The 23,738-nt window shown below is 39.5% G+C and overlaps 2 protein-coding genes across 2 annotated transcripts in view; one reads left to right on the top strand and one right to left on the bottom strand.

Moving 5' to 3' along the window:
- Positions 1-23,738, top strand: part of LOC150104407 (protein spaetzle 3-like) — a 521,297-nt gene that overhangs the window by 70,004 nt on the left and 427,555 nt on the right. The window lies entirely within an intron of this gene.
- The window catches only part of LOC150104408 (pituitary homeobox x-like), a 107,338-nt gene continuing 92,114 nt past the window's right edge, over positions 8,515-23,738 (bottom strand). Inside the window, exon 3 of the mRNA XM_090396988.1 lies at positions 8,515-10,190. Within this exon, the coding sequence (XP_090253114.1) occupies positions 9,639-10,190 (552 nt within the window). The 3' untranslated portion in view covers positions 8,515-9,638. The remainder of the gene's footprint in view (positions 10,191-23,738) is intronic.

Raw genomic sequence — 23,738 nt, 5'->3', positions numbered from 1 at the left:
CAAGACAAAGATCATGGTTCTCAAAGGAAAAACAAACAGAGAAGCTCTTGAGAAACAAGTGTACCTTAATGGAGAAAGAATTGAGGAAGTCAGCAAGTTTGAGTACCTGGGATCCATTATTAATGTGAAGAATTGCTGTTCAGAAGATATCAGAAAAAGGTTAGGAATGGCTAAAACAACAGTCAGAGACCTGTCTATAATCTGGAAGGATGGATCTATCTTCATGGGAACAAAGTTGAGGATTTTGGATGCAGTTGTTTTTCCAACAGCGACTTATGGATGTACTTGGAACCTAAAGAAGTCAGTTAAGAAACGGATATCTGCTTTTGAGATGTGGTGTTACAGAAGGCTGTTGAGGATATTTGCAAATGAAACGGGTGTTAGAAAAGATCAGCAGAACTTTAAGGCTTCTTAAGGATATTAACAGAAGAAAGTTAAAATATTTTGGACACATAGAAAGGAGGGAAGGAGGACTTCTCAGAACATTAATAGAAGGTAAAATTCCTGGGAAAAGAGGCAGGGGTAGACCATCAATGAGATGGATGGATGGCGTGTGTGGAGTGACTGATCTTCAGAGAGTTGAGGCCGCCAGAAAAGCAAAAAACAACAGGACTACATGGCGAGTCCTGGTGTGGCACATCGCCGAGCATCAGTGACCATACGGCATCTGTAGATGCCCAGTTAAGTGAAGTGAAGAAGAACTGTGAAGGTATAAATGCCATCTGGCAGAGGATTCGGTTGCTACAGAGTTCTGCGTACATTCACGTCAGTTCCATCAGCATTTTAGGTTTAAAATTCGTTCTTAGACACACGTTTTCAGATTTTGTCTTTGACCCAAGGTAATGATTGCTGTAGTTATTTTAGGGTTCTCGCTTAACGATGTTCCCAAGAACTTTCTTGTTTAATATGGTAAGTACTGAAATACTTGAATTTACTCAAAAGGAAGTACACTTTCGAACTCTTTGTTTAGGAGAGGTCGCTAATATTAAATTTTGTCTTGCTTATGATTAAAACTAAGTCCATCATACATTAATTATGTTACAATATTTATTCTAGAACTGACATTTAGTTCCATCATTTATGACTGCGAACGAAACTTAAAACTGTGACAATAAAGGCAGTATTAGCCGGTGTGGGTTCAAGGGTTATCAAAAACGTCAACCTTCTTTCGGCATAATACTCGCAAGCAAACATTCCCTTCTGTGAAATTATTTCCCCGAATAAAGGATTTCGTTGTGTCGTGACCTGCTCGTCGATACTGAAGATCTTGTTAGATTTCCTCCATCTGTGCTTGGGCCGCAATAAATAAAGATTTCTCTGCTGCTTATGGTTATTGTTGCTGAGGGATTTCGTTTATTTCGAACCTCAACGAACATTAATCAAAACGTCTTTATTGGTTTTGTCAGAGACTCATTTCGTGCCAACTTGAAGCTTAAATTAGGAGGAAGGAATAAGAAAGTCATACACACGGTCATAAGAATAATCAGGACGTGAACTAACGGACTGGGTTGCAGTATTTTACAAAGCTTGCTTTTGTGCGACTGAGTGAATTGTACGACTTGATTACCACACTGCGGTACCACAGACAGTTTCTCGTGGAGCACCGTAAAAATTATAAACCGATCTTTTTGCATCTCCCGTGTGCTATTTATGCAGAACCTGAGAAAAAACTAGCTCAGTCGGTTCCACCTGAGCGATGGAGGTTCTACACGGGATTCAAAACCACGTCTTTCCTTGGGTTGAAAAGACCTAGGTTCGGTCCCGTGCATGATCTCAATTACGAGGCGCGGAGTGGATGGTTTCAACCTGAAAAACGAGCAAATCGCCCAAAAGAACATACGTAGTACATACATATAGGAGACCACTGGAATAAGGGTTAATATTCCCCCCCCCCCTTCCTTCGCATCTGGTTTCCAAAGCTTGCACGGAGCTGGGTGGGCGTAAGCGTAAAACAGAACAGGGCACAGAAAGAATGACGTCATTGACGATAGTACTTGAACAACGTTCAGTCGAAGTAGTAGGTGTGCTTGCGAGGTTACGCGACCACTAAACTCGCACAGTAGTGTATTATCTTCAGCAAAATCTTCCGAAATCACGAAATATCCGTTTGCCAGTTCGAATTCTTGGAGCTATGCAACCGATCTTTAGATTATTATGGATTACCTTAACCTCTGATTCGTCGGGACGTGCAAGCATCGGCGACTTCAACAGCCCAAATCTGTGTGTGCACTTCACCATCACTTCAGGAGTGCCTTTGTAGCGAATGCCCCCCCCCCCTCCCCAATGGACCTTTGGGAACTTCTTTTGGAAGCCTCGCAGTAGCATCTGCCACTCATTCGCAGGTCACTTCGCGTAATGACAGTTGATATTGGAATAATGCAGAATTCTAGCTGATGAAGATTTTCCCTGTGATTGCATAGCAAGACATCAGCTAGCTCCCTCTTTCTTTACAGATTTTAAGGATGCGGGTCTCACAGATGTGGCCCTCTTGAAATCATTAACAACGCCCACTCACTTCTTCCGTGTTACGTTGACAGATTCACTTTGTTATGCGTTTTTAAACTTAGAGGGATTTGCGATATGCAAATTATGTGGTTTTGGGAAAGTGAATTGGAGGTATGTGGGGGAGTTAAAGTGTCAGGGTTCTTCTGACACTCCAAGTTCTCTCTTTTGGCGATTGGACACTAATTTGCTGCTTCACATTGAATCTACAACAAGGCAATTAATCAATTGTAAAGATGTTTTTTTTTTTTAATTTTAAATTTCTTTTAGAAAATCATGCATTTTCCTTTACTGTTAACAATTAATTATTAAAGGAAATAATTAATTTCCTTTATTAATAATTAATGAAAGCACACCCCAACTCAACATCACGAGAGCTAAAGATCGGTACTATCAACATAAGAAGCCTGAAAGAAATGGAACTAGCTAAGGAATTGGATAAGCACTAGCTTGCCATTATAGGTGACTGAAACAAAAAAAAACAAAAACTGGTGCGATCTTTCTGAGCAATAAATACAAAATGTTATATTCAGGCAATGACGATCAAGGAAAAGAAGGAGTAGCCATAGTATTCAACACTAAATACGAGGCTAATCCTCTTGAATGGCAGGCAGTCACAAGTAGAGTGATGTGGGCAAATATCAGAATGGGGAATTGGACAATGAGACTTATTTGTGCCTACGGTCCCACAGAAGGTTCTACTAAGGTAGAAGTGGAGGAATTTTTTGAGGCTTTAGAAAAAGCAACTGACACAATGAAAAAGGAAAAGTTGGTCATTGTTGGGGATCTAAATAGCAGAGTAGTAAATGATTGTGAGACATACAAAAACATTTTGGGAAAATTTGGAAAAAAGAGCAAAGCTAATAATAATGGCAAATACCTGTTGGATTGCTCAGGACATGGACTGGTTATTACTAACACCATGTTCCAACATAAAAATGTGCACAAATTCACATGGAGAGAAGAGGCTAGGAATAAGAAAAGTCTCATTGACTATGTTATTGTTGATAGTGATGTTTTCTCCCTGGTGCAGGACACCAGAGTGTACAGAGGATTTGAAATTGGAAGCGATCACTATTTAGTCTTGAGCAGGATAAAATTGAATTTCATATTGAAAAGAATGACATGTAAGAAAGTTGTAAAGCGAATAAAAGTTGAGCAGCTCTCAGATATGAACTGTAGACTAAAATACACAGATTATTGAAGAAAAAATGAAAGAGTTTGAGGACAAGAACCAAACCTTGGAGATTCAGTGGCAAGCCTTGAAGAAAACCCTAATTGATTCAGCCAGAGAGGCATGTGGTGAGGTTGTCTGCAAGGATAGAAAAAGCAAGGATAGAAATCCATAGATCTGATGCAGCAATATTGATCTGCTTGATTCATTGGAAAGGACTTTTGAAGGATCAAACTACGGATTCGTTACGTACTAGCATTAAGAAATGTATCATGCAAATTACTGAAAGGATTCAACATCCCCCCCTCCCCACTCACACACACACACGGTCGCGCGCACGCGCACATGAAATGCATCGTAAAATATCACAAGGAAAACACGTAGAAAACCATCATAAAGAAAAAAATCAGAACGAAATTCTTTATTATTATTATTATTAAGAGAGACCTCCATCGAGTCAGGGACTCATCACAGCAGCTATCGTACTTATTCTTCAATTCATTCACACTGCTTGCACTCACAACATCCAATGGCAATCTATTCCAATCACGCACCATCCTCTGAGAGAAAAATCTATCCCTCACCCCTTTATTAGTGGAATTCATGCTCAGCTTTCAGGGATGCCCTCTTGTCCTTTCCCCACCCTCCATAAATTTCATCATTTGAAATCCTGTATGACCCTTTCAGAAGTTTGTAATTCTCAATCATATCACCCCTCTTTCTCCTGTTTCCTACTATCTGCGGTCTACAAATTTTCAATCCGTCTTCATAATCAGTATTCCACAATCCTGATATCATTTTTAACACTCTCCTTTGCTCTCTCTAATATATCAGAATCCCAACCAGGAGACCAGACCTGCGTACAATAGTCCAAGTGAGATCTTATCAAGGCCTTGTAAAGAGGCAAAATAACATCTTTATCTTTACACGTGAACGTTCGTTTCAGCATTGCAATTATCTTTAGCTGTATTTGCAATCTTAGCCACATGACCTCTGAACTTCAACTTCCTATCTACTAACACTCCAAGATCCCTAGTCTCATCAGTTTCTTCTAGCCTAATCCCACCAATATAATACAACATTGGATATCTAATCATGCCGAAATGAATGACTTGACATTTACTCACATTGAACTGACATCCATTTTCCCATGCCCACAGTTCCAGCCTATTGAAATCATTCTGCAAGTGTTGCATATCAGAAGCATTCCTGATTATCCTACCTATCTTTGCATAATCAGCAAATAGCTGTATATCACTTCTGAAATCCTTCCCAATATCATTAATGTATAGATTGAATAACAGTGGACCAAGCACTGATCCTTGCGGTACACCACTAGTTACCTTAAAATCTTGCAGACACATTCCCGCGTATACCACTTTTTGATATCTGTCAGTCAGCCATCCTCTTATCCATGTTAATATTGTATGACCCAAACCCATTCTTCCATGCTGTATTCTGTCAAAAGCCTTAGCAAAATCCCAAAGTGTATCCATTCCCCTTGTCTAGTTCAACAGTAACATTGTTATAGAATGTGAGCGAGTTGCTAAAACATGACCTTCCCTTAGTAAACCCATGTTGTTCATTGCAAAGTAGAGATTCACAGTCGACCCATTTCTGAATGCGAGCCCTAACCAATTTTTCCAAAATCTTCACCGCCACTACTGAGATACTAATTGGTCGATAGTTAGATCAGGGCCGATTTTATCATTAGGCGAACCTAGGCAATCGCCTACGGGCGTTAAGACTTCGGGAGACGCCAGATTTTGCTACATAGTTCGGGGAAAATTACAACCTTCGAAAACAATTAGTAAAACCTTTATAATAATAAAAAACCGAAATGTTTGATCCAATAATGAATGAATATCTTCGAAAAATAAAAGATAAAGATACATATGTGCATTATCTTGGAAAAGATATTCAAAATGAAATAATAAACATCTTCGCCAACGCGATAAAATAGAAACTTTTAGAATCTGTTGTTGCCGCAAAATATTTTTCCATAATTATTGACTGTACGTTTGACATTGGTCACACGCAGTGGTGAGCTATAAGGGGCTCGCGTGAGCCCTTTGTTAAATTTTTCTCAAATTTGCGAGCCCCTTGTTCTTCTTGTTTACTTTTTTATTTTTTCAAAAAAAACTTTTTTTGAAACATATTAAGCGACAAACTCATACGGTAACCTAACAAAAACTAGTCTATTCGGCAGTGTAGAGATTATTTGGAATTGTTGTTTCAACTCCTCTATAACGAATGCGCCCAAGTTTGAAAATAAAATAAACGCATGCGCTATCTTTATCCTTGTCCCTTCTGGTAGCCAATCGTATGGTAAAATCAGTAGCCAATCAAATGTTTTATAAAAGATTTCATTCTTATTATATTTTGATAGTTAAAAAAATGTTTTTCTTGTGTATGATAAATTAACACAGTTGATTGTGCAAATACAGTATTTCATATTTAGATCATGAAATATTTGTTTAAAAATGATAGCCGTTAAAGGTTGATTGTCCTCTCATACTTTTTGATTGGAATTTGTGTGAAATACGGTTTTTTTTTTGCTCGACGATGCGAGCCCTTTGTTAAAATTTCCATAGCTCACTACTCACACGGAACAAATAATGAGCATAGTACTTGTTCATAATAATATTATTTTTATAAATATCCACATGTGTAGTTGTACGTGTGCTTGTGTGAGTATGACAAAATATATAGAGAGAGACAATCTATAGGAGCACCTAAATTTTCTTTGCCTAGGGGCATCAGATACTCTCGAACCGGCCCTGAGTTAGATACATCGGTTTTTGCAACACCCTTGTGCAATGGAATTACCATACATTCTTACCATTCCTGCGGAATCTTCCCTGTTCTGAGACTCATATTAAACATCCTGGTCAAAGGAATGGCCAGTTTAGCTGAACACTCCTTTAGCACACGTGCTGATATTCCATCAGTCCCTATTGCTGAATTATTATTCGATTTGTGCAACAGCTCTAATACCTCGGTCTCACACGCTTGCGTTTCTTCACCTAGTGAAGAGGTAACAGTGAGCTCAATGTTGCGTTCACCAGGTTGATAGCTTTTAACGAAATCGCCACTCATTAACTGAACAACCTCTTCTGCATCTGTAACCTTCATGCCATCTGCATTTAGAAGAGTTATTCTTTCATATTCATTGTTTCTTTTACTCGCAGCATATCGATAGAATTCTTGTGGGTTGTCTTTAGCACGCAGAGCCAGTTTCTTTTCATAATCAGACTTTGCTTTTCGTATAACAGTTGTGACTATTCTAGCCTGCTGCTTATAACTTTCATAACGGACGTCATCCTTATGCACACGGTATTCCTACCACATCGTCCTTTTCTTACGAATCTCTTGCTTAATAAGATTACACGTCCATTTCACTCCTACTCTATTTATTCTTCTAACTCTCGGGACACATTCTGATATCGCATCATTCAAGTGTTGTTTAAATGCTTCTCATGCACTGTCGATATTCTTCCCATCCAGCTACCGATCCCATTCCACTGAACTCAGTATACTTCTCCGTTGATCATAATTTCCTGCTTTGTAGTTCAGCATGTAACCTTTTTTGAATGGAACATTCATAAACTTAGTCACTTCACAAGTAAGTAAGTTTATGAATGTTCATCTTGAAATTCATCTTTATTTAACGTAATTATGGATGTAATAATAACAGAATCAAAGAAAAACATAAATTGAAAATTTATGTTTTTCTTTGATTCGGATATGCAGATGATGGAATATTTCTTAATGGAAATGAAGGTGCAGTTAGTTAAACTACTGCCGTAATTTTGATGTGGAACTGTCACTCAAGAAAACAACAACAAACATAATAATGGCAACAAAGTTCTTTGCAGAACAGGAATCATTTTTGATGTATTTAGAAACCTGCGCTTCCCTCTCTCGCTATCTTCATGCAAGTTTTTCCAGATACGATTAGTTTGTCATGGAGGTTATTCTTTGCGGTCCATCCCCGAGCTTTTCTCTATTATTATAGCCAAGCACAGAAGTGAAACATTTCTGAGGCTGGTTATAACAATTTTAGCTCTTTCACTGGTTTTTTAACTAGTTGGAGTAAATGGGTTTAGGAAGATGCGTCTGTTGTTCAGGAAGTGCTTTCTAAACAGCTTTGTAGGTACCATAATTGCACGTGACGCCAAGTGGATAATAATTCATCGAAAGTTTTGTGTCAAGCATGAGGTTTATTTTTGAAAATATATTATAGCGTGCAAAGGGATAAATAATGTTCTCTAGGTAGAGCGTTTTTTAAATAAATATTTAAAAAATCCTACTACCCACTCTTGAGCTCAAGCTATCAATGATTTTATGAGCATCTGGGGTGACCATCCGGAAGACAACTGCTGCAGTCTCGTGATCCTAATTCCTAAATATTGCAGTGTGAATAGTGCGAGTTCTAAGCTCGATTATTCAGCTACGGGTTAAAATTCCAGTTTTCTAGAGACAAACCGCACTTCTTTGAGAAAGATATCGACTAAATCGTACTACTGGCTGAAAAAGGTCTGTAAAAAATTTCTCTCCTCGGCGACAATAATCGAACCTATAATGTCCTTCATTCTGGTTGTCTAGTGCTATGGAGATAGATGCCATTTCCAGGTTTACATAGCCATCGCTTAAAATGAAAAATAAAATGTAATAAAGATTATACAACAAATGAAGGGTAAGAATGTTTTAAGTAGCTTTGATCATTTTGTGGTGTCTTCGTATTTCAAACTCGATTCTGTTTCAGTGCAGCTGTTATGTGTAAATCGTGCATTGTGAGTGTACCTAAATCATACAATTTGAGACAGAAGCCATGAGCTCGCAGACGTTTATTTATTAGTCAAGTGTACAGGAGACATACAGAGGAACTAACACACTATTTCAGTCCTCCAGGTGTCCGCTTTCCTACGAGGACGAGTACAGTACCGACCATTCGGCCACACTTCACAAAACAGGCAGATCTCTTATCAGACTGGTTGTCCCTTTTCTGCCCTTCAAATTTTATGTAAATGTGGAGGTTAGACTCGCGCTCCATTATGCAATCCGTTTACTCATCTTTATCGGTGAACTGTTTGTAGATTAGCTTGTTTGTTTTCTGCACCACCAGAGAATGTCCTCATTGCTGTTCCTGGTTGTCCAGCGGCTGGAAATCAATTCTTCTTGACATCACATTTATTTATTATTTCCAGGATATCATTTCCTCAGGCAGCATCCCGAGTCACTAGGAACTGATTGTGCTCCATCTGCGGATGGAAAGTGACTTCGTGTTATCCGATGTTACCGTTTTTGGTAAAACGCGAAGGAAAAAAGAGTTCACGAAATTTAATTTAGTGACAGAACAGTTACAGGAATAATTCATTCTTATTTACAGATCTTTAAATAGCCGTGGTCTGCCGCTTACTAAATTTAAATAGTGCTTCGTTCGAAGAAACGTTTTTGGCTTGGGTTGGTTCCGAAAAGTAACAGCGATGTCGGTGGCCTTGGGTATCGGTCAACAGTCCTACATCGAAGAAACCGATTCTACTCCCCCATCGCCACACGAGGCTTCTGCTGGGGTTGATCAACGCTGAGAATTTTTAAAGTTTCATTCACTGCAAAATCTCCGTTTCCGAATCCACGCACAAGACTCGAGCTTGCCAAGCGCCTGTTTATTTGTTATTAAGACCGGCGAACAGTTAGAGAGTAGAATGGAGCCTCTTGAGTCCAGAGGAGCTATAATGTGCGGGGGAGCACGATAACTCTAACGTAAACAGGTGGTTGGAGTTCACCTGGTGGTTGGGAGATTTTAAACGTGTGGCACGAAGATGCAGGCGGATTGAATCGCTTTCTGGCGTGATGTCCCGAGGAAATTCCGTAGCAGGAAGGAAGTAACGCTGGTCCGTGACTTCGAACAGCAATGGCAACTCGAAAAAACACGCAAATCTGCATGCGTCGTTCGAACTCACACGGTCGACCTGTCGACGGTAGCGTACTGGCAGGGAGACAAGGTCGGGGTCTGGCGAGGGGACATCGGTCCGTAAGTGCCGAAACTGGCAGCCACGGTGTGTTGTTTAGCTTTCAGCCTGAGCGAAGCGATGCTGGAGGTCATAGTGGGGCACTGCTCTCGATACACATACGGAGGGGTAGGCGTGGCATACGGACAGGAAGTGGCCGGGTTGCTGAGGCTGTTAACGGGCATGCTGACGTTCGGCATGATGCTAGAGCTCGTGATGCCTGGCGAGGAAGTGTTGAAGCATCCCATCCCCTGGCTCGGCACCACGGTGGACAGCGGGTTCACGTTCACGGAGTTCAGTCCTGGCCAAGGGAAGGTTTTCGCTCCGAGCGGACTGGGCACCTTGGACGCCCAGTTGTTGTACGAGGAGTACCCCGAGTAGAGGGTGTCGTCGAAAGGCTGCATCAGTCCGTTGAACTGGGTGCCGAATCCGTTCTTCAGTTCTGCTGCGGCGTTACGTTCTCGCTTCCGCCATTTTGCTCGTCGATTTTTGAACCAAACCTGAAAGACAAGTAGAAAAAGAGAAAGAATTATTGCTACGCACACCATTTTGGTCATGCTAATGGATTACAGAAATAGCTAAAATGTCGTTCTTTTTATGTGCCCTACAAATCTGCATCGATTCATTGGGCAAAGGTAAAGTTGTGGACACAAAGTGGCGTTTCTTGGAAAATTCAAAAAGACAGACAGCGCTTCCCGATGGGCGTGTATTCCCGGGAACATTTTCTTTTTTTTACAAATAGAACAACCTTTTTTTTAGGTATTCTTCTTTCAAGAAAAATATGCACATTGAATAAAGGCGTTGATGACACCATGTTTCCTTGGCACTACAATAGTTTGTTAAGATTTCAATTAGGTTGTGCAAGTCTATCCCAAGATTCTTCGTTTGACGAGATGAAGTGTTTTAATATATGCTGTGCCGTTAATTCATGATATTTGTATAGTTTCGTTATTGGCGAGAGGAGGGGGGGGGGGTTGTTAATTACTTCATGTTTTTTTTTTTTCAGATTGAGGGGACTTGAACATGACAAAGGATGGGGGGGATATAACATAAAAAACTCGCGTTACATAATATAATTATGTAACGCTAATTTCTGCTAAAATTTTCATTAGCAGAAATTAGTTTCTGCTAATGAAAACGAATCAGATGCGAAACTAACGTTTTTTCTAAGCTAAAAAAAATGTTCATCAAACAGCGTAAGAATGAAGTCCGATTTATTTCACTAGAAAGCGACAGAAAGAGAAAGGAGGAAGACAGCGCTCAATACCCAATCAAAGTGACCTCCCAAAGTTAAGCAAAGTCGTCTGGCATCACTGGATTACCACTGAGCTTCAAGGATTAGGCATTTGCCTGTTCCGGCTTCACTGCTCTTTCTATCTCGCAGTTGGTCTTCCTCTCTCTTCCCGTTTGGTCTACATCCATCCGCCTCTTTTGTTAGCCTTCCCCTCCTAAACAGATGCTGTTTCCATTTTCCCACTTAAATTAGCAACAAATCAAAGAAATTACGCGTGCAACAGAACACGACGTTGTTAGCAAAGACTTAAAGGAGTTGCACCTCTGTAACCACCCGAAAGGCTAGAAATTAATTGTCTTTAGCGATTAGCATTTTATATTGGGAAAAAATACTGACACTAGAACAGACCGAAAAAATTTGACGGTAAAGCAATTTGCCATATTTCTAAAATTTTCAAGTTAGTTTATCATCAAGGTTTATTTACAATTTGTAACAAGGGAAACGAACTAAATAAGTATGAATAAGAAAAAGTTCATTGTTATATGCTGCTCTCCTAGCTTCTCTGTTTACGTCAAAAGGTTTTGTCTTTTATTATTAGGTATTGGACTTAATAATGAAGCCAAAAATAGTATGAGACTGGAAATAATGCCGACGGGAATAACCAGTAAATGTACATCGGAATGTGAAGTAAGAGAAATATAAAGCAGCAGATTGTACAGTATTTAAGTAAATTACGATTAAGGCAGTGGTAAACATTTAATGAAAATGAAATAACAAAAGAAGAATTAGAAATCAGCCTGAAAGAAACAAGAAACGGAAAATCACCTGGAGAACATAAGCTAGGTTCAAAACTGTATAAATACGCAGGAACAAGATTCAAAGAAAGACTCTTATTATTTTTAAATAAAATCGATTCAACTGGTAATCCCCCAGTAGAATGGAAAAAAACAATTGTGATTCCTATCTTTAAGAAAGGTAATAGAGATGACCCTAAAAACTATAGAGGTATCAGAATACTAAATTCCTGTTACAAAATATACAGCAGAATCTTAAATAACAAACTAATGAAATATTCCGAAAACTTTATTCTAGAGGAACAAAATGGATTTAGAAAAGGACGATCATGTATAGACCCAGCCTTCTGCCCAAAATTAATAACAGAGAAAAGAGAATGCAATTAAGAAACAGATATCACATTTATTGACTTTGAAACAGCATTTGACAAAGTTAAAAGAAGCATTTTATTTAACATATTAAAAGAAAGACAAATACCAAATAATATCTTAAAAGCTATCACAAGTATATATGAACATAATCAAATATAAATAAGATTAAATCATGAGCTATCATATACGAGAGAGGTAAACCAAGGGGTCCGACAAGGATGCTCCCTCTCAGCAACTCTCTTTAATAAATATTTACCTAAATGAAATAATAATAAAATGGAATGAAAATTTCCATCAAGGAATTAAACTTTCTCCTACAGTTAACTTAAACACTCTCCTCTTTGCAGACGACCAAATAATAATTACAAATTCTGAAGATAACTTACAGAAAGCTATTTTAGATCTAAATGAGATATCCAAAGATTATGGTATGATAATATCAACGGAAAAATCAAAAACTATGGCCTTTAAAGGAAAAGATCCAGCAAGAACCAAAATATTAATAGATAACAAGATCTTAGAACAGGTGAATTCACTTAACTACCTAGGATGTATGATCACATATGAAAAAGATATAAACGCAAAAATTGCAAAATATTTAAAAATAACAGGTGTAATTAACTCTTTATTTAAACCAAACCTAGTTCAAAAACAAACCAGGCTAAAAGTATACAATACATTAGCCCTACCAGACTTAATGTATGGAAGCGAAATCTGGACAATAAAACAAAAAGACAAACAAAGATTAACAACAGCGGAAATGAAGTTTATGAGAAAAACTGCAAAGTATACCCTATTTCATCACAAAAGAAACGAAGAAATTAAGAAAGAATTAAACCAAGAATCAGTAATAGAAAAAAAATTAAAGAATATAAACATAAATGGATGGAACACTTTCAAAGAATGAAAACAGAAAGATTACCAAAACAAGCCTTGAATTACAAGCCATTGGGAAACCAGGACGTCCTTTTAAAAAAATATGACGGTGACCGCTAAGGCCGGAACAGGCCTCTCTAGGCCTAAATCCTTAATAGGCATGATGATGAATTAAGGACGTTTACGACTGTTCTCATTTGATTCTGCTGTTAATTATTATTTTACAATACTCGCAAGCAAAAGATTCGCAAATTTTCCTCAAATGTAGATTTGTCACACATTTTCAAGGCAAGGAAGGCAAAGAATAATTGACGAGAGCTTTTTGTTTGTGTATTCACTAAAAATACTTCTCAGGCAAAACTGTTTTTAATTGAAATTGTTATAATTCTTGACCACCGAGATTAATGAATAACGAACTCTTATTTAGAAGTATTGGTCAAATGTTAATAAAGAAACAACAGCCAAGATATTTCTGGCCTTTCTTCCCACTTCTCTACAACCAACCAAATTATTGAATGGAATAAAAGTTATATGCCTTATATAGAAGAAAACTACCGTTCCAGAATCTTCAAAGAAGCAGCTACAGTCGCTCGTTCCACAAAAAACCTCAACAGGAACCAAGGTTTAATCCTAACTGATATACGGAAGACCTCAATCAGATCACTAAACACTCATGAAATGAACTTCAGCGCTAACTACAAAATGTTTCTCAACAAGTAAATCGTGTATCCGCGACACGTGTATTATTTCACGCTCAGTACTATTTTGTTATTGAATTAGAATTGTCAGTTAACGCCTAGCTTGTAATTTACTTTGCCTACCTTAATTGTACCATGAAGAAGCCGACAGCAATAGCCGACGAAACTAGTTTTTAATTGAAATTGTTAATAAACTATTAAATAGTTTATTAACACTTGACCAATACTTCTAAATAAGAGTTAGTTATTCATTGTTTTTAATTTTTTATTTATTTCATTAAAATTTTAAAAAAAATAATGTTTACTTTTAATTAATAAAACATTACAATGCACCAGACGACCTTTTCTGCAATAGAAAACATTGAGTTTAATTTGATGCTCGATTTGTTCTGGCAAGGAAAAAAAAAGTTGTGTGATTTGGTTTGTTAGTTAACCAGAAAAAGTTTCCCATCGGAAACTCCTTCGGAGCTGTTTTGGGAAAAACAGCTCCGAAGGATTAACCACTTGTTATACTGTCATATTTTCTACAGATAAATTCAAGAACAAAATGAAAATAATCAACCCTGCTCACGAGAAGTCTCAAGATCTCTGACACGACAGCGCACAGTGTGATCAAGTGGTTACAGAAGAAAGGGGTGGGTGAAGATGTTGCTTGAAGAGTTGGAGACGGCATGCAAGGGAGAAATTTGTGTGTTCCTAAGGGCACAGATGCGTGGGGAATGAAGGAAGAGGGGAGGAAGTTAGTTCAGTGAGTTCGGAGGTGAACCGAGTAGGATGCTGACCAGAGAATGCCCGTGTTCGTACAGGATTAGAGGAGGAACGGTGCTGCGATTTTAGTGGAGCAGCATCCATCGATAAACTCACAGAAAACAGGAGCGGAAAAGCGATTACAGGAACGAGTAAAAAATGACGCACATATTAGCTCGCGTCTCGGTCTCAGATGAAGCACGTGATATTGTAGTTCGAAGGAACAGTTGGGAAAAAGTCGCGTAGATAAATATGCGCGATACATTTAGACATGCGAATACAATATCCCAAGGTTGATTTGGAACATGCTAGGAGGTAAGCGGAAGAGAAGAGTACTTTCGAGAGGGGTGATGAGGTTCACAAAGCATTAAAATTCAGCAAAAAAAAAAAAAAAACTTCACGTCGTCCGAACTCTTTGCTCAGTACGTTTCTGAAAGAGCAAGAAAGTCCAAATTTTGTTATTCGCGAAAGTGAATGAGGCGAGGGGATTGTCTGTTGACATACGAGAGAGATATTGGGTTACTCCTCAGCTTTTGATTGTTGTTTTTTTTAAACTTAATTTAAACTGAAAAAAATTCTTAACACAAAAAATTCTTACAATTTTTAAGGCCTTAAATTTGTTAATTAAAAAAAAAATAGAAATTCAAAGCTCAGTACATCGAGATTTACACTCTCTGACATCGAGATTTACACAACAGTCGAACACTCACGAGCAACGTGGTTTCTGCCTCGTAGTTGCAAAAGAATTCTTCTCCGAGAAAGATGACGACAAGCAAAGTGCATTTTTACTATCTTCCTATTTTCCACGTCACAGTTGAAAACATTTCGTCCAAACAATTGTCAAGTAATAAATATCACGAAGTGCAACTCATTTATACCGACGTCCTTTAACGAATATGGATACGAAGAAGATCGTATTTTTCGCAGTTTCTCGTTCAACATGACCTTAATTCTAAAGAAAGAAACATCGCAAAAAGGGGAGGGAAAAGGGTAATATATTCCCCTGCCGCTTCGTGATCTGGGTTATTTCTACCGGTGTCATTGCAGTTGATTTACCGACCGGTGAGCTTCAGACGATGACGTCATCGATCGTATTTTAACGGTGGCGTCTCTCCCTTAACAAATGCACGAAGTGAAAATTTCCAATGGCCGCTTCATTTCAAAACACGCGGCGCTAGAAATAGCATTGGCGAGTTTCTCTTTTAATTCCCGCGTATCATCTGCCTTGTGATGACGTCTTCGCACGTGTGCATGAACGAAGAGGTCGCTATTTTTCAACCGAATTTCCAACGTGAGACAGTCTTGAACATTCTCCGAAGGGAGTGCATTTCTTTTACTATCACCACTTGCCTTTTTTTGTTTTGGAACTTCTTAAGTACTTTTAGGAACGGATTCGTTTTGTATTCATCCTGCAAGCCTCAGAAATCCCTTTTAGGAATTACAAATGCTTATTTAAGTTTTTTTGTTTTGTTATTGTTTCAATGGAGAGAGGGAGAATCCGATATCTTTTGATTAATTTGCACCTCCCGTCAATTACTGATAATAAATCTGAATATGGAGCGAACGTTGTTCACGAGCTTCTTCTCCATCCTAGATCTAAATCACAGTCCAGTTTCTTTCTTTTTTTTTTTTTTTTGCGGAAGGCATGCCCGTCCGTGTGTTGCAGGTTTAGTTTCGTAATCGAGGTGTCTGACTTCGGTTTAATCGCCGCATCAAGCGCTTCTCCGAAATACGCTTTCAGTAACATTATTTGCCTGCGATAACGATTTTCGATTCTTTTTCATTCTGATTCTCGTTAAATCGTTCTATTACTTCTTTCCAGAGTCATTTCTGTTGCTGTACGTGACAATAACTGCGACGTCCCCAAATTAGTTTGATTTTTGACCACTTCTTCGGTGCAGGAGAAAATCAACGCACTTCGATTCGAAAAGTCTGCTCTTTCGAACGATGCTGCCACGAGCATTTCCCATGCCCTTCCTCCCTCAGGCTGCTTAGCGAACGCGAATGCTGCCATCCCGAAGCAAAGTTAATAAGAAGCGCTCTCACCGAGCAAAGAAGAAAAAACCTGCCGGGAGAATCCACCCCGAGCACACTCGCTTGCTGCCCCGACACGACTTTTAGCTCGCCCTGACTTGACTCGAACATTAAAGCGCGATTTCGCCGAGGAACGTGCATCGGTTAGCGCAGAATTTGTATTTGCAGCACAGCGGCACGAGTCCCGCTTCGGTCTTCAATCCCGAGCGAATTAATTGAACGACTACGCGACGATGTTGGTCGTGAGATCTTCCTCGTTCTATTTTTCAAACAAAATGAAAACAAAGTAGCGACGTTTGTAATTCAAAGCTGTAAAACTCAAACGAAATGCACTTCATGACGTGTTTCGTTCGCAAGTAATTAATACTTAATAAATTCTCTTATTTCCGATGTGATAGCTTATCCAGATGGTCAAACCCTCCCCAATTCCTCCCGCATCTTGTTTCGAGTAGTTCCCGATCATCGTGAACAGGAAGATCGTCTGCTACATAACAGTCACTCTGTAAAGAATTAATTGGGAAATTTAGCGATAATGGTGGAATCCACGAGATCCTCCGTGGCTCGGTTAGTATAGACGAAGTCCTTTCGGTTGGAGAGGGAGTGGGTTCGAATCCCGTCTGAGAAGGCAAGAACCTTTCTCAGGGCTTCTCGACTGGAGGCGAGTTAGACGAGAGAGAGAGAGAGACTGTCCAGTACGTAAACGTTGTTGTTTGAACTTTCGTGGAATATTCAGGATGGTTTCTTCTGAACTGTTGCAGCCCGGCAAAACCATCGCAGCAACACTTCTTCAAGCAGCTTCACCGTCTGAGCTGAATTGCGATGAAACCGTCCTTTACAGTTTCCACTCGATCCCCCCCCCCCAAATTCGTGGAGGAAAATCGCATTCGCCAGAGCGTGCACCATCAGATTGCCTCGCATTCAGAAGTGCACGACACTCTCTAGATAGAAAATGTTTCCAAATAGTCGAAAGTGCGCCCCCCTCTTTTTTCGCTCAAAATAAAACGATTTATGAGAAGTTGAAAAGAATATCGGAAGATCGCCGAATGTAAAGGAAGAAAACATAACACGAGGTGTGATGAGCACCACATGAAAAACATGTGATGAGCAGGAACTTGATGAGCACATACGTTAACAAGCTTTTCGTGTATTCAGGTCAGCTTTTTTTTTTTCTCTCTTGCATGCTGAAAGCGTTTTGCATCTCTCTTTTTGATTGTCCCGATCTCTAGTCGTGAATCCAATTTATTTCATTGTAAACAACCACCTTCATACTTCCCCCATATTGGACGATATTCCTCCTAAGAAACTTTTACGAGGTGCTGTGTTCTTCTGCATATTACTTTGGAACAACCCTCGTAAATGAACTACAGAAGCGTCGCTGAGTATGGAGAGTCGTTGCGTAATATGCTGTTCTCATAGCCGAAGTTGCTTAGGCTGTCATCTCGCAAACCAGACGAAAGGTCACAAGAATACGCACAAAATATACGGCTTCAGTCTTAAATGCTTCAGCCGTAATTCCAGCCAATCCAACATTCACAATCGCTTGGTTTCGTTATTATTAGATTAGCACATCCGTTTTATCGCACTATTTTTTTTAGCAATTAAAAATGAACGTTTGACATAGTCGGATGCGAGAATGTCCACGATGGAAGGTGCGAAATCAGACGCGTTTGTCATTTTGGGCGTACATTTATAGGTCTGTCCCAAATCCCTTTTAACAGGCATAAAGGGATGGAAATGACCTGTTTACGTCTGTCCAAAGGTAGCTTCTTTGAACGACAGACACGGTCAAGCAAAAAAGGCGATGGCTCTGCACACACCAACAAGTACTTGTGATGCGTAGTTTTTTGTTGACTCGTTCGGTTCTTTGGTGCAAAAATATTGCGATGTTTATTGCTCCGCAGCGACATTTCATTAGGATCGTGTGCTCTTTACTGCTGTTCTTCGTAGCGCATTGATAAATTCGAGTGTCGACCTCAGCTGCTGAAGCCCTTACACACTCCGTGCTAATCTAAATAACGCCAGACTTGTTTTTATTGTTTGTTAGCTTTCTTTTCGCGACTTGAGTGGCTACTTAGTATGTAAAAGCTTTTCTTCTCTGAGACGGGGAAGCTAAAAATAATACGGAGACGGGGGGGGGGGAGCTCAATATGTGTGTGGAAGTTTAAAGTGTCGCCAGTGAAATAACATACACACGGCACTTGACAATTTCTTTATCGGAACATCAATGTGAATAGTTCTCCGCACTCTTCTTTCGTTTGTCTTTTTAATGACCTGCAAGACGACAGGCTCGGCGCTTGAAAATAAACTTCAGAAACAAACTAAAACTTGCACGAATCGAGTCTTCTGATATTGCTTATGGAGAATGTTAGAATTGTAAATGAGCTTGGAGACCGAAACTAAAGTTAGACTCCGGAATAAGTTCCCCGGATTATCTGACCCATAACCCGCCCCAAGTAACTAATGTAAGACAGGTTTATAGCCTTTCGTAAAAGAAGTATAGTTTGAACTGGTGGAGAAAATACGATTTGTATTAATAATAATCTCGAAGTGAATTCAACTTGTGTCATCGTTCGTATCATCTTGCATTCATTTCAGCTTGTTGGAATGGAACTTGAAGAATGCGTCGATGGAAAGAGGATAATAATAATTTGAAATGCGAGTGCTACTTTAACCTAACACTCAGAATGAACAGAAAGTAAGAAGTTCAACCGCATTAAAATTCTTGCATTTGAGAGGTTATCACGGATGCTCGAACCCCAGTTGGAGCATCGACAACAAAGGATTTCGTACTCGTTGAATCTTGCCGTGGCAGCAGTTTTCGTCTCATTGATTCCGTGAATGAGTCGAAATATCAAATTCAAATGATATCAAGCTCCTGAGGTTTCTGTTATTGACGGCAATAATTCCTGCATGACCGCAACATAAGAAATATAAACCGTGAGCTGTTTCTTACGCACATTTCCGTACGAACATAGGAATTATTTTGAAAGAAACGATCTAGTTTCCTTTAACCCACTTAACAAGTTGGTAGTTTGTTTATTCCTAATTTGGCGATCTTGCTTAAATTATTTAGGGAGGGACGGAGAGAGCATCAGACGCGGTACCTTAATGAATTTCTGATGAATTACAGTGGGCCACTCCCAGGTGTGATGAAAGCATAACTTCACATTTGCAAGTAATGTCAGAAATGACACGTGTTAGTGAATTCTGCGTCCAAAAGCGAAGCGAATGAAGTAACATTAAATGCCTACTTTTTAGGCCTTTTCTGAAATAGTTTTCACACGAAGTTTGCCATTTCTGCCCCTCGCTAACTACACCGACATGTCAGACAATGTTTGGTATTCACAAAAAGACTCGTCGCTCTGATGCTGCCTGCAGTAACAAGCAAACACAGCAACACCGCAACAGTGCTAATAGATTTAATGACGTCGTCGGCGGAATTCCCCTGAAGACGATCGGGGAATATTGGATTCGGATTGGATTTTTATTAAAATAATAATAAAGAGAATAATTCATCTGTACTGAGGACATTCAACTTTTTTATACTTGAGGAACACGTGATGATTTAGCGACTCATCACGGACTGTCCGCGGGCCGTTGTGTCCTGGAAGGCCGAAGCATGCGATTGAGAAGCACTCGTCTTGACTCATGGGCAGCGCAATGCGTCAACAAAATGGTCGTTTGATCTTCCTTCGCGCTACGAAAAGCAAAGCACTCCCAGGGATGTCTTCCACATTAAACACGATTTTTGCGCTCTCCGGTAGAGCAGAGGCGGCGACGTCTGTGACTGAACCGAAGCCGAAATAAAAATGCAGCCGACAGAACACATGTAAATGAACGCCAAGGAGAATATTTTTTTATCAGACAGTCTTAATCGTAATTACCGCCAGGTTCATTTTTACGGCGGGTCTCTTCTGTGTGGCGTCCGCACATAATAGGCAATTTTCATTCATAATTAACCGATGCTGCTTCCATGATGCACGCGACTCGCGGATGAAATGCGGTAGGCTGATCCCTGTCGAGTGGCGTACGGATTTTTTACACGCAGCTTTCCACGGTTAAAAAGCCGCATTTATCAAAAGATGGCGGCCTTCCCGCTGCGAGGAGGCAATACATCACCGGGAGACGGTCTCGTCGTCTTCCGAATTATCTCTGTTTAATATTTATTCATCTCCAGAACGGCCTCCTGTCACGAGCCTTCACGGGCAGCTGATGCATCCTAAAACACTTTTAAATCCTGGCTGGAAACTTATGTAAGTTCTCTGATAGCTGGCACAATTGATAGACAGATAGACCGACTTAAAACCTCATTAGGCCTGATACATTGAGATTTGGCGTCGATTATTGCCAACAACGAAATACGGGAACAAGAATGCCTCGACACTAGCTAACGTTCGCTTTAATCACGGGCTTCGTGCTCGTCATCTTTAAACTATATTAGAGTGGGGAGGGGGGGGGGTTCAGAGAAGTGGAGTATTTCCCTTCGTTATCCGTGGAAAGCAGTGCAGCCACAAGGAAAATGCGTTCTTACTTCTCGATTAGGGGATCTTATTTTCAGTCTCGGGGGAGGGCGAGTTTAGTTAGGATTGCTTTTCTCTGCAACAACACCCCTTAACATCAATTAAACCCCTTTGGGCAAAGCCATTTCCAACTACATTCCAGAAGAAATCGACTGCCAACCATTCGACGCCTATCCAGACTGCTCAGAGAGGAAAAATCACGAAGATCTCGGCTCAGAATTTCAAGAAGATTCGTTTAGAAAATTTGATTCATTGCGAATTTGCCTGCATAACGTCAGAGTTTTGTCGATCTTGCGACAAGGGTGTTTTTCAGATCATCTGCTCTTTTCGTAACTGACGAAGAATGGCGGAGTTTTTTTTTCTTTTCAGATACTTTATTTCTTAGAATTCGCTTCGGTTTGGACATCTTTAAATCATTTGATTCCTAGACCCTCAGCGTTATTTGGTTTCGCCTGCCACACTACGCAAAGCATGAAGACATTCCATGTGATAACAAAGTCCAGCGAGTATTTTCTCGTCTGGAATCCTCTTTGAAGTTGGACTCCTTTAAATAGCACCGCAATATTTTGCGAATAAGAGGTGAGCCGTGCTAGACTACGTCATAGCTTGCAAAACGGTAGATCTGTTCACTCTTTATGTCGCATTAAAGTGATTTTTTATGTTCCTAAAATTTTAACTTCCAAGTCAAAACCCTTCCAATGCCACTTAATAGTTGCTAACAAGTGACCTAATCAGGTGACGTGTGTATCTCCTCGGGCTCCAAATGTAACCCACTGCTGGGCTCCAAAGGTGGTTAATTTCACGTGAAATGTTATATTAGGATGGCAGCAAAAGTGATTTCTTTTTTGTTATTTCCGCTTTCCATAGATGCCGAATAATTGAGTAAGGCACTCTTCTTATAAGTAATAACCCTACAGACGCATATAAGATGCTATGCTACCAGTCTGAAGCCGCTTTTGATTCGCGCTGCAGCCTAACGCACATTTAAGCTATTCGCAATGCTATGGCGAATTCATTTGTTACGTGTCGAAGTTATTACTGAAATCAATTCCAACCCGCTCTTTAAACTTGCAAGCAAACTGTTTGTCTTGTAAGGGTCATCTCAATCGCGGAAGTCGGGGAACAGTTCAAAGGTGTTGGTGTATACTAAGCTCCTAACATTGGTATGATTAGTTATATTTTCGAGTACTTTATTATTCACTTAAAAGAAAACTTTTCAACCGCCAGTTATTGTTTTATACGGAACAGCAAGGTAAGATGAATAAATACCGTTTTTTTTTTTTTTTTTTTTTTTTTTTTTTTTATCGGAAGGAACAATCGATTGCAAGACGCGAATTTCATTCCGACCTCTCTCGAGAAGTGTTGTCATAAGTATGTATACACACGCACGCACGCACATTGCTACAATCATGTTGGACAAAACAACTCTCTTTTATTTTGAATCCCACAATGACCATCAAGGGGGTCTTGTCGATCCATTTCTTAAGAGCTATTTCTTAAGAATTACCCGAGGAAACAGCAGCCCTACAACGATCACTAACGCTGTTTTGTTATTCGTGCCAAATCAATATTGTCAACCGCTTTTAACAACCTTCGCAGTGCTCATCAATGAATCGACCATTTTCAGACAATCAATCTGGGACGTTAAAAATGTGATTCTTTTTAAACTTTAGTTGGTCACTAAAGTTTAAAAAGTTCTGAGGGATGAGGATCTTGTAAGTATTCGTCAATCGGAGCGCAGTAGTGCTGAGTGACCTGCGCGTCTTACGCAAGATCTTTGTAATGAGTGGTGTATACATCATCCTCAATGCGAGGGTGTAGCACCATGCTTTCCAGTCCTTTCTGTTGGCAGCTCTTCTTTTTGTTTCAGCATAGTCACATAAGATCATCGATCTTATGTGAACTTCAAACAATGTCCTTCTTTTTTTATCTCTTGATTCTCTTCCCGCCATCTTTCCTTTCAAAACTGTTAGTGTCCTCTGTCCTGCTGAATCTCGCAGTACATGTCCTGCCAATCTCATCTTTCTCTGGATCATTTCCTGTAATAAAGATCTCTGCGTTCTCATCTCTGTAGGACATCAGTATTTGTCACGTGTTCTGTCCATGGGATTTTCAAAGCTCTCCTATAGCACCACACTTCAAAGACCATTATCTGTTGTCTTACTCTCTTCTTGAATACCCAGGTCTCGCTTCCATATGTGAAAACTGGCCACACTAATCTTCTTATTATTCTTTTGTCTCGATAACTACAGAGCTTCTGAGCAAATCTTTATTTTTCCAGAAGACATCTTTAGCTATGGCGGTTCTTATTTTTATTTCTTTATCTTGTTTTCCACGTGCAGTAAAGTAGGTGCCTAAATATTTGTATTCTGCTGTGTGTTCAATTTTCATATTTCTGGTTTATGAATATTTCTGGCTTGGATCTATTTTCCTTTGAGCATCTCATAAATTTGGTCTTTTTTGCATTTAAATGAAAGCCAAAATCTTTATCTTCTTCAATTAGTAGCTGCAATAATTTGATTAATTTGTTTCTGTCGTCTGCAATTAGAATGTCATCATCATCATCATCAGCAGCAGCAGTGGTGTATACATGCAGCAGAAATCAAAGTTAAAGGGGAAGAAATGAAATTTGCTTTCTTAATATTTCAAGCCGACGACACGTGATATTAGTTTATGGTCTGAACATCTTACATCGATCACCTTTTCTCGCACTAATCGCCATAAGCCTCGGTTAAACCACCAGACGAAATCTTAATCTTCAAGTCACTGAACA

The sequence above is a fragment of the Typopeltis vanoorti genome, chromosome 8, assembly GCF_054136105.1.
Source record: "Typopeltis vanoorti isolate ZY-2024b chromosome 8, IOZ_Tvanoo_1.0, whole genome shotgun sequence".
NCBI lineage: Eukaryota > Metazoa > Arthropoda > Arachnida > Uropygi > Thelyphonidae > Typopeltis > Typopeltis vanoorti.
The sequence above is the reverse complement of the archived record's forward strand: the minus strand, read 5'-3'. Positions and strand labels throughout refer to the sequence as shown.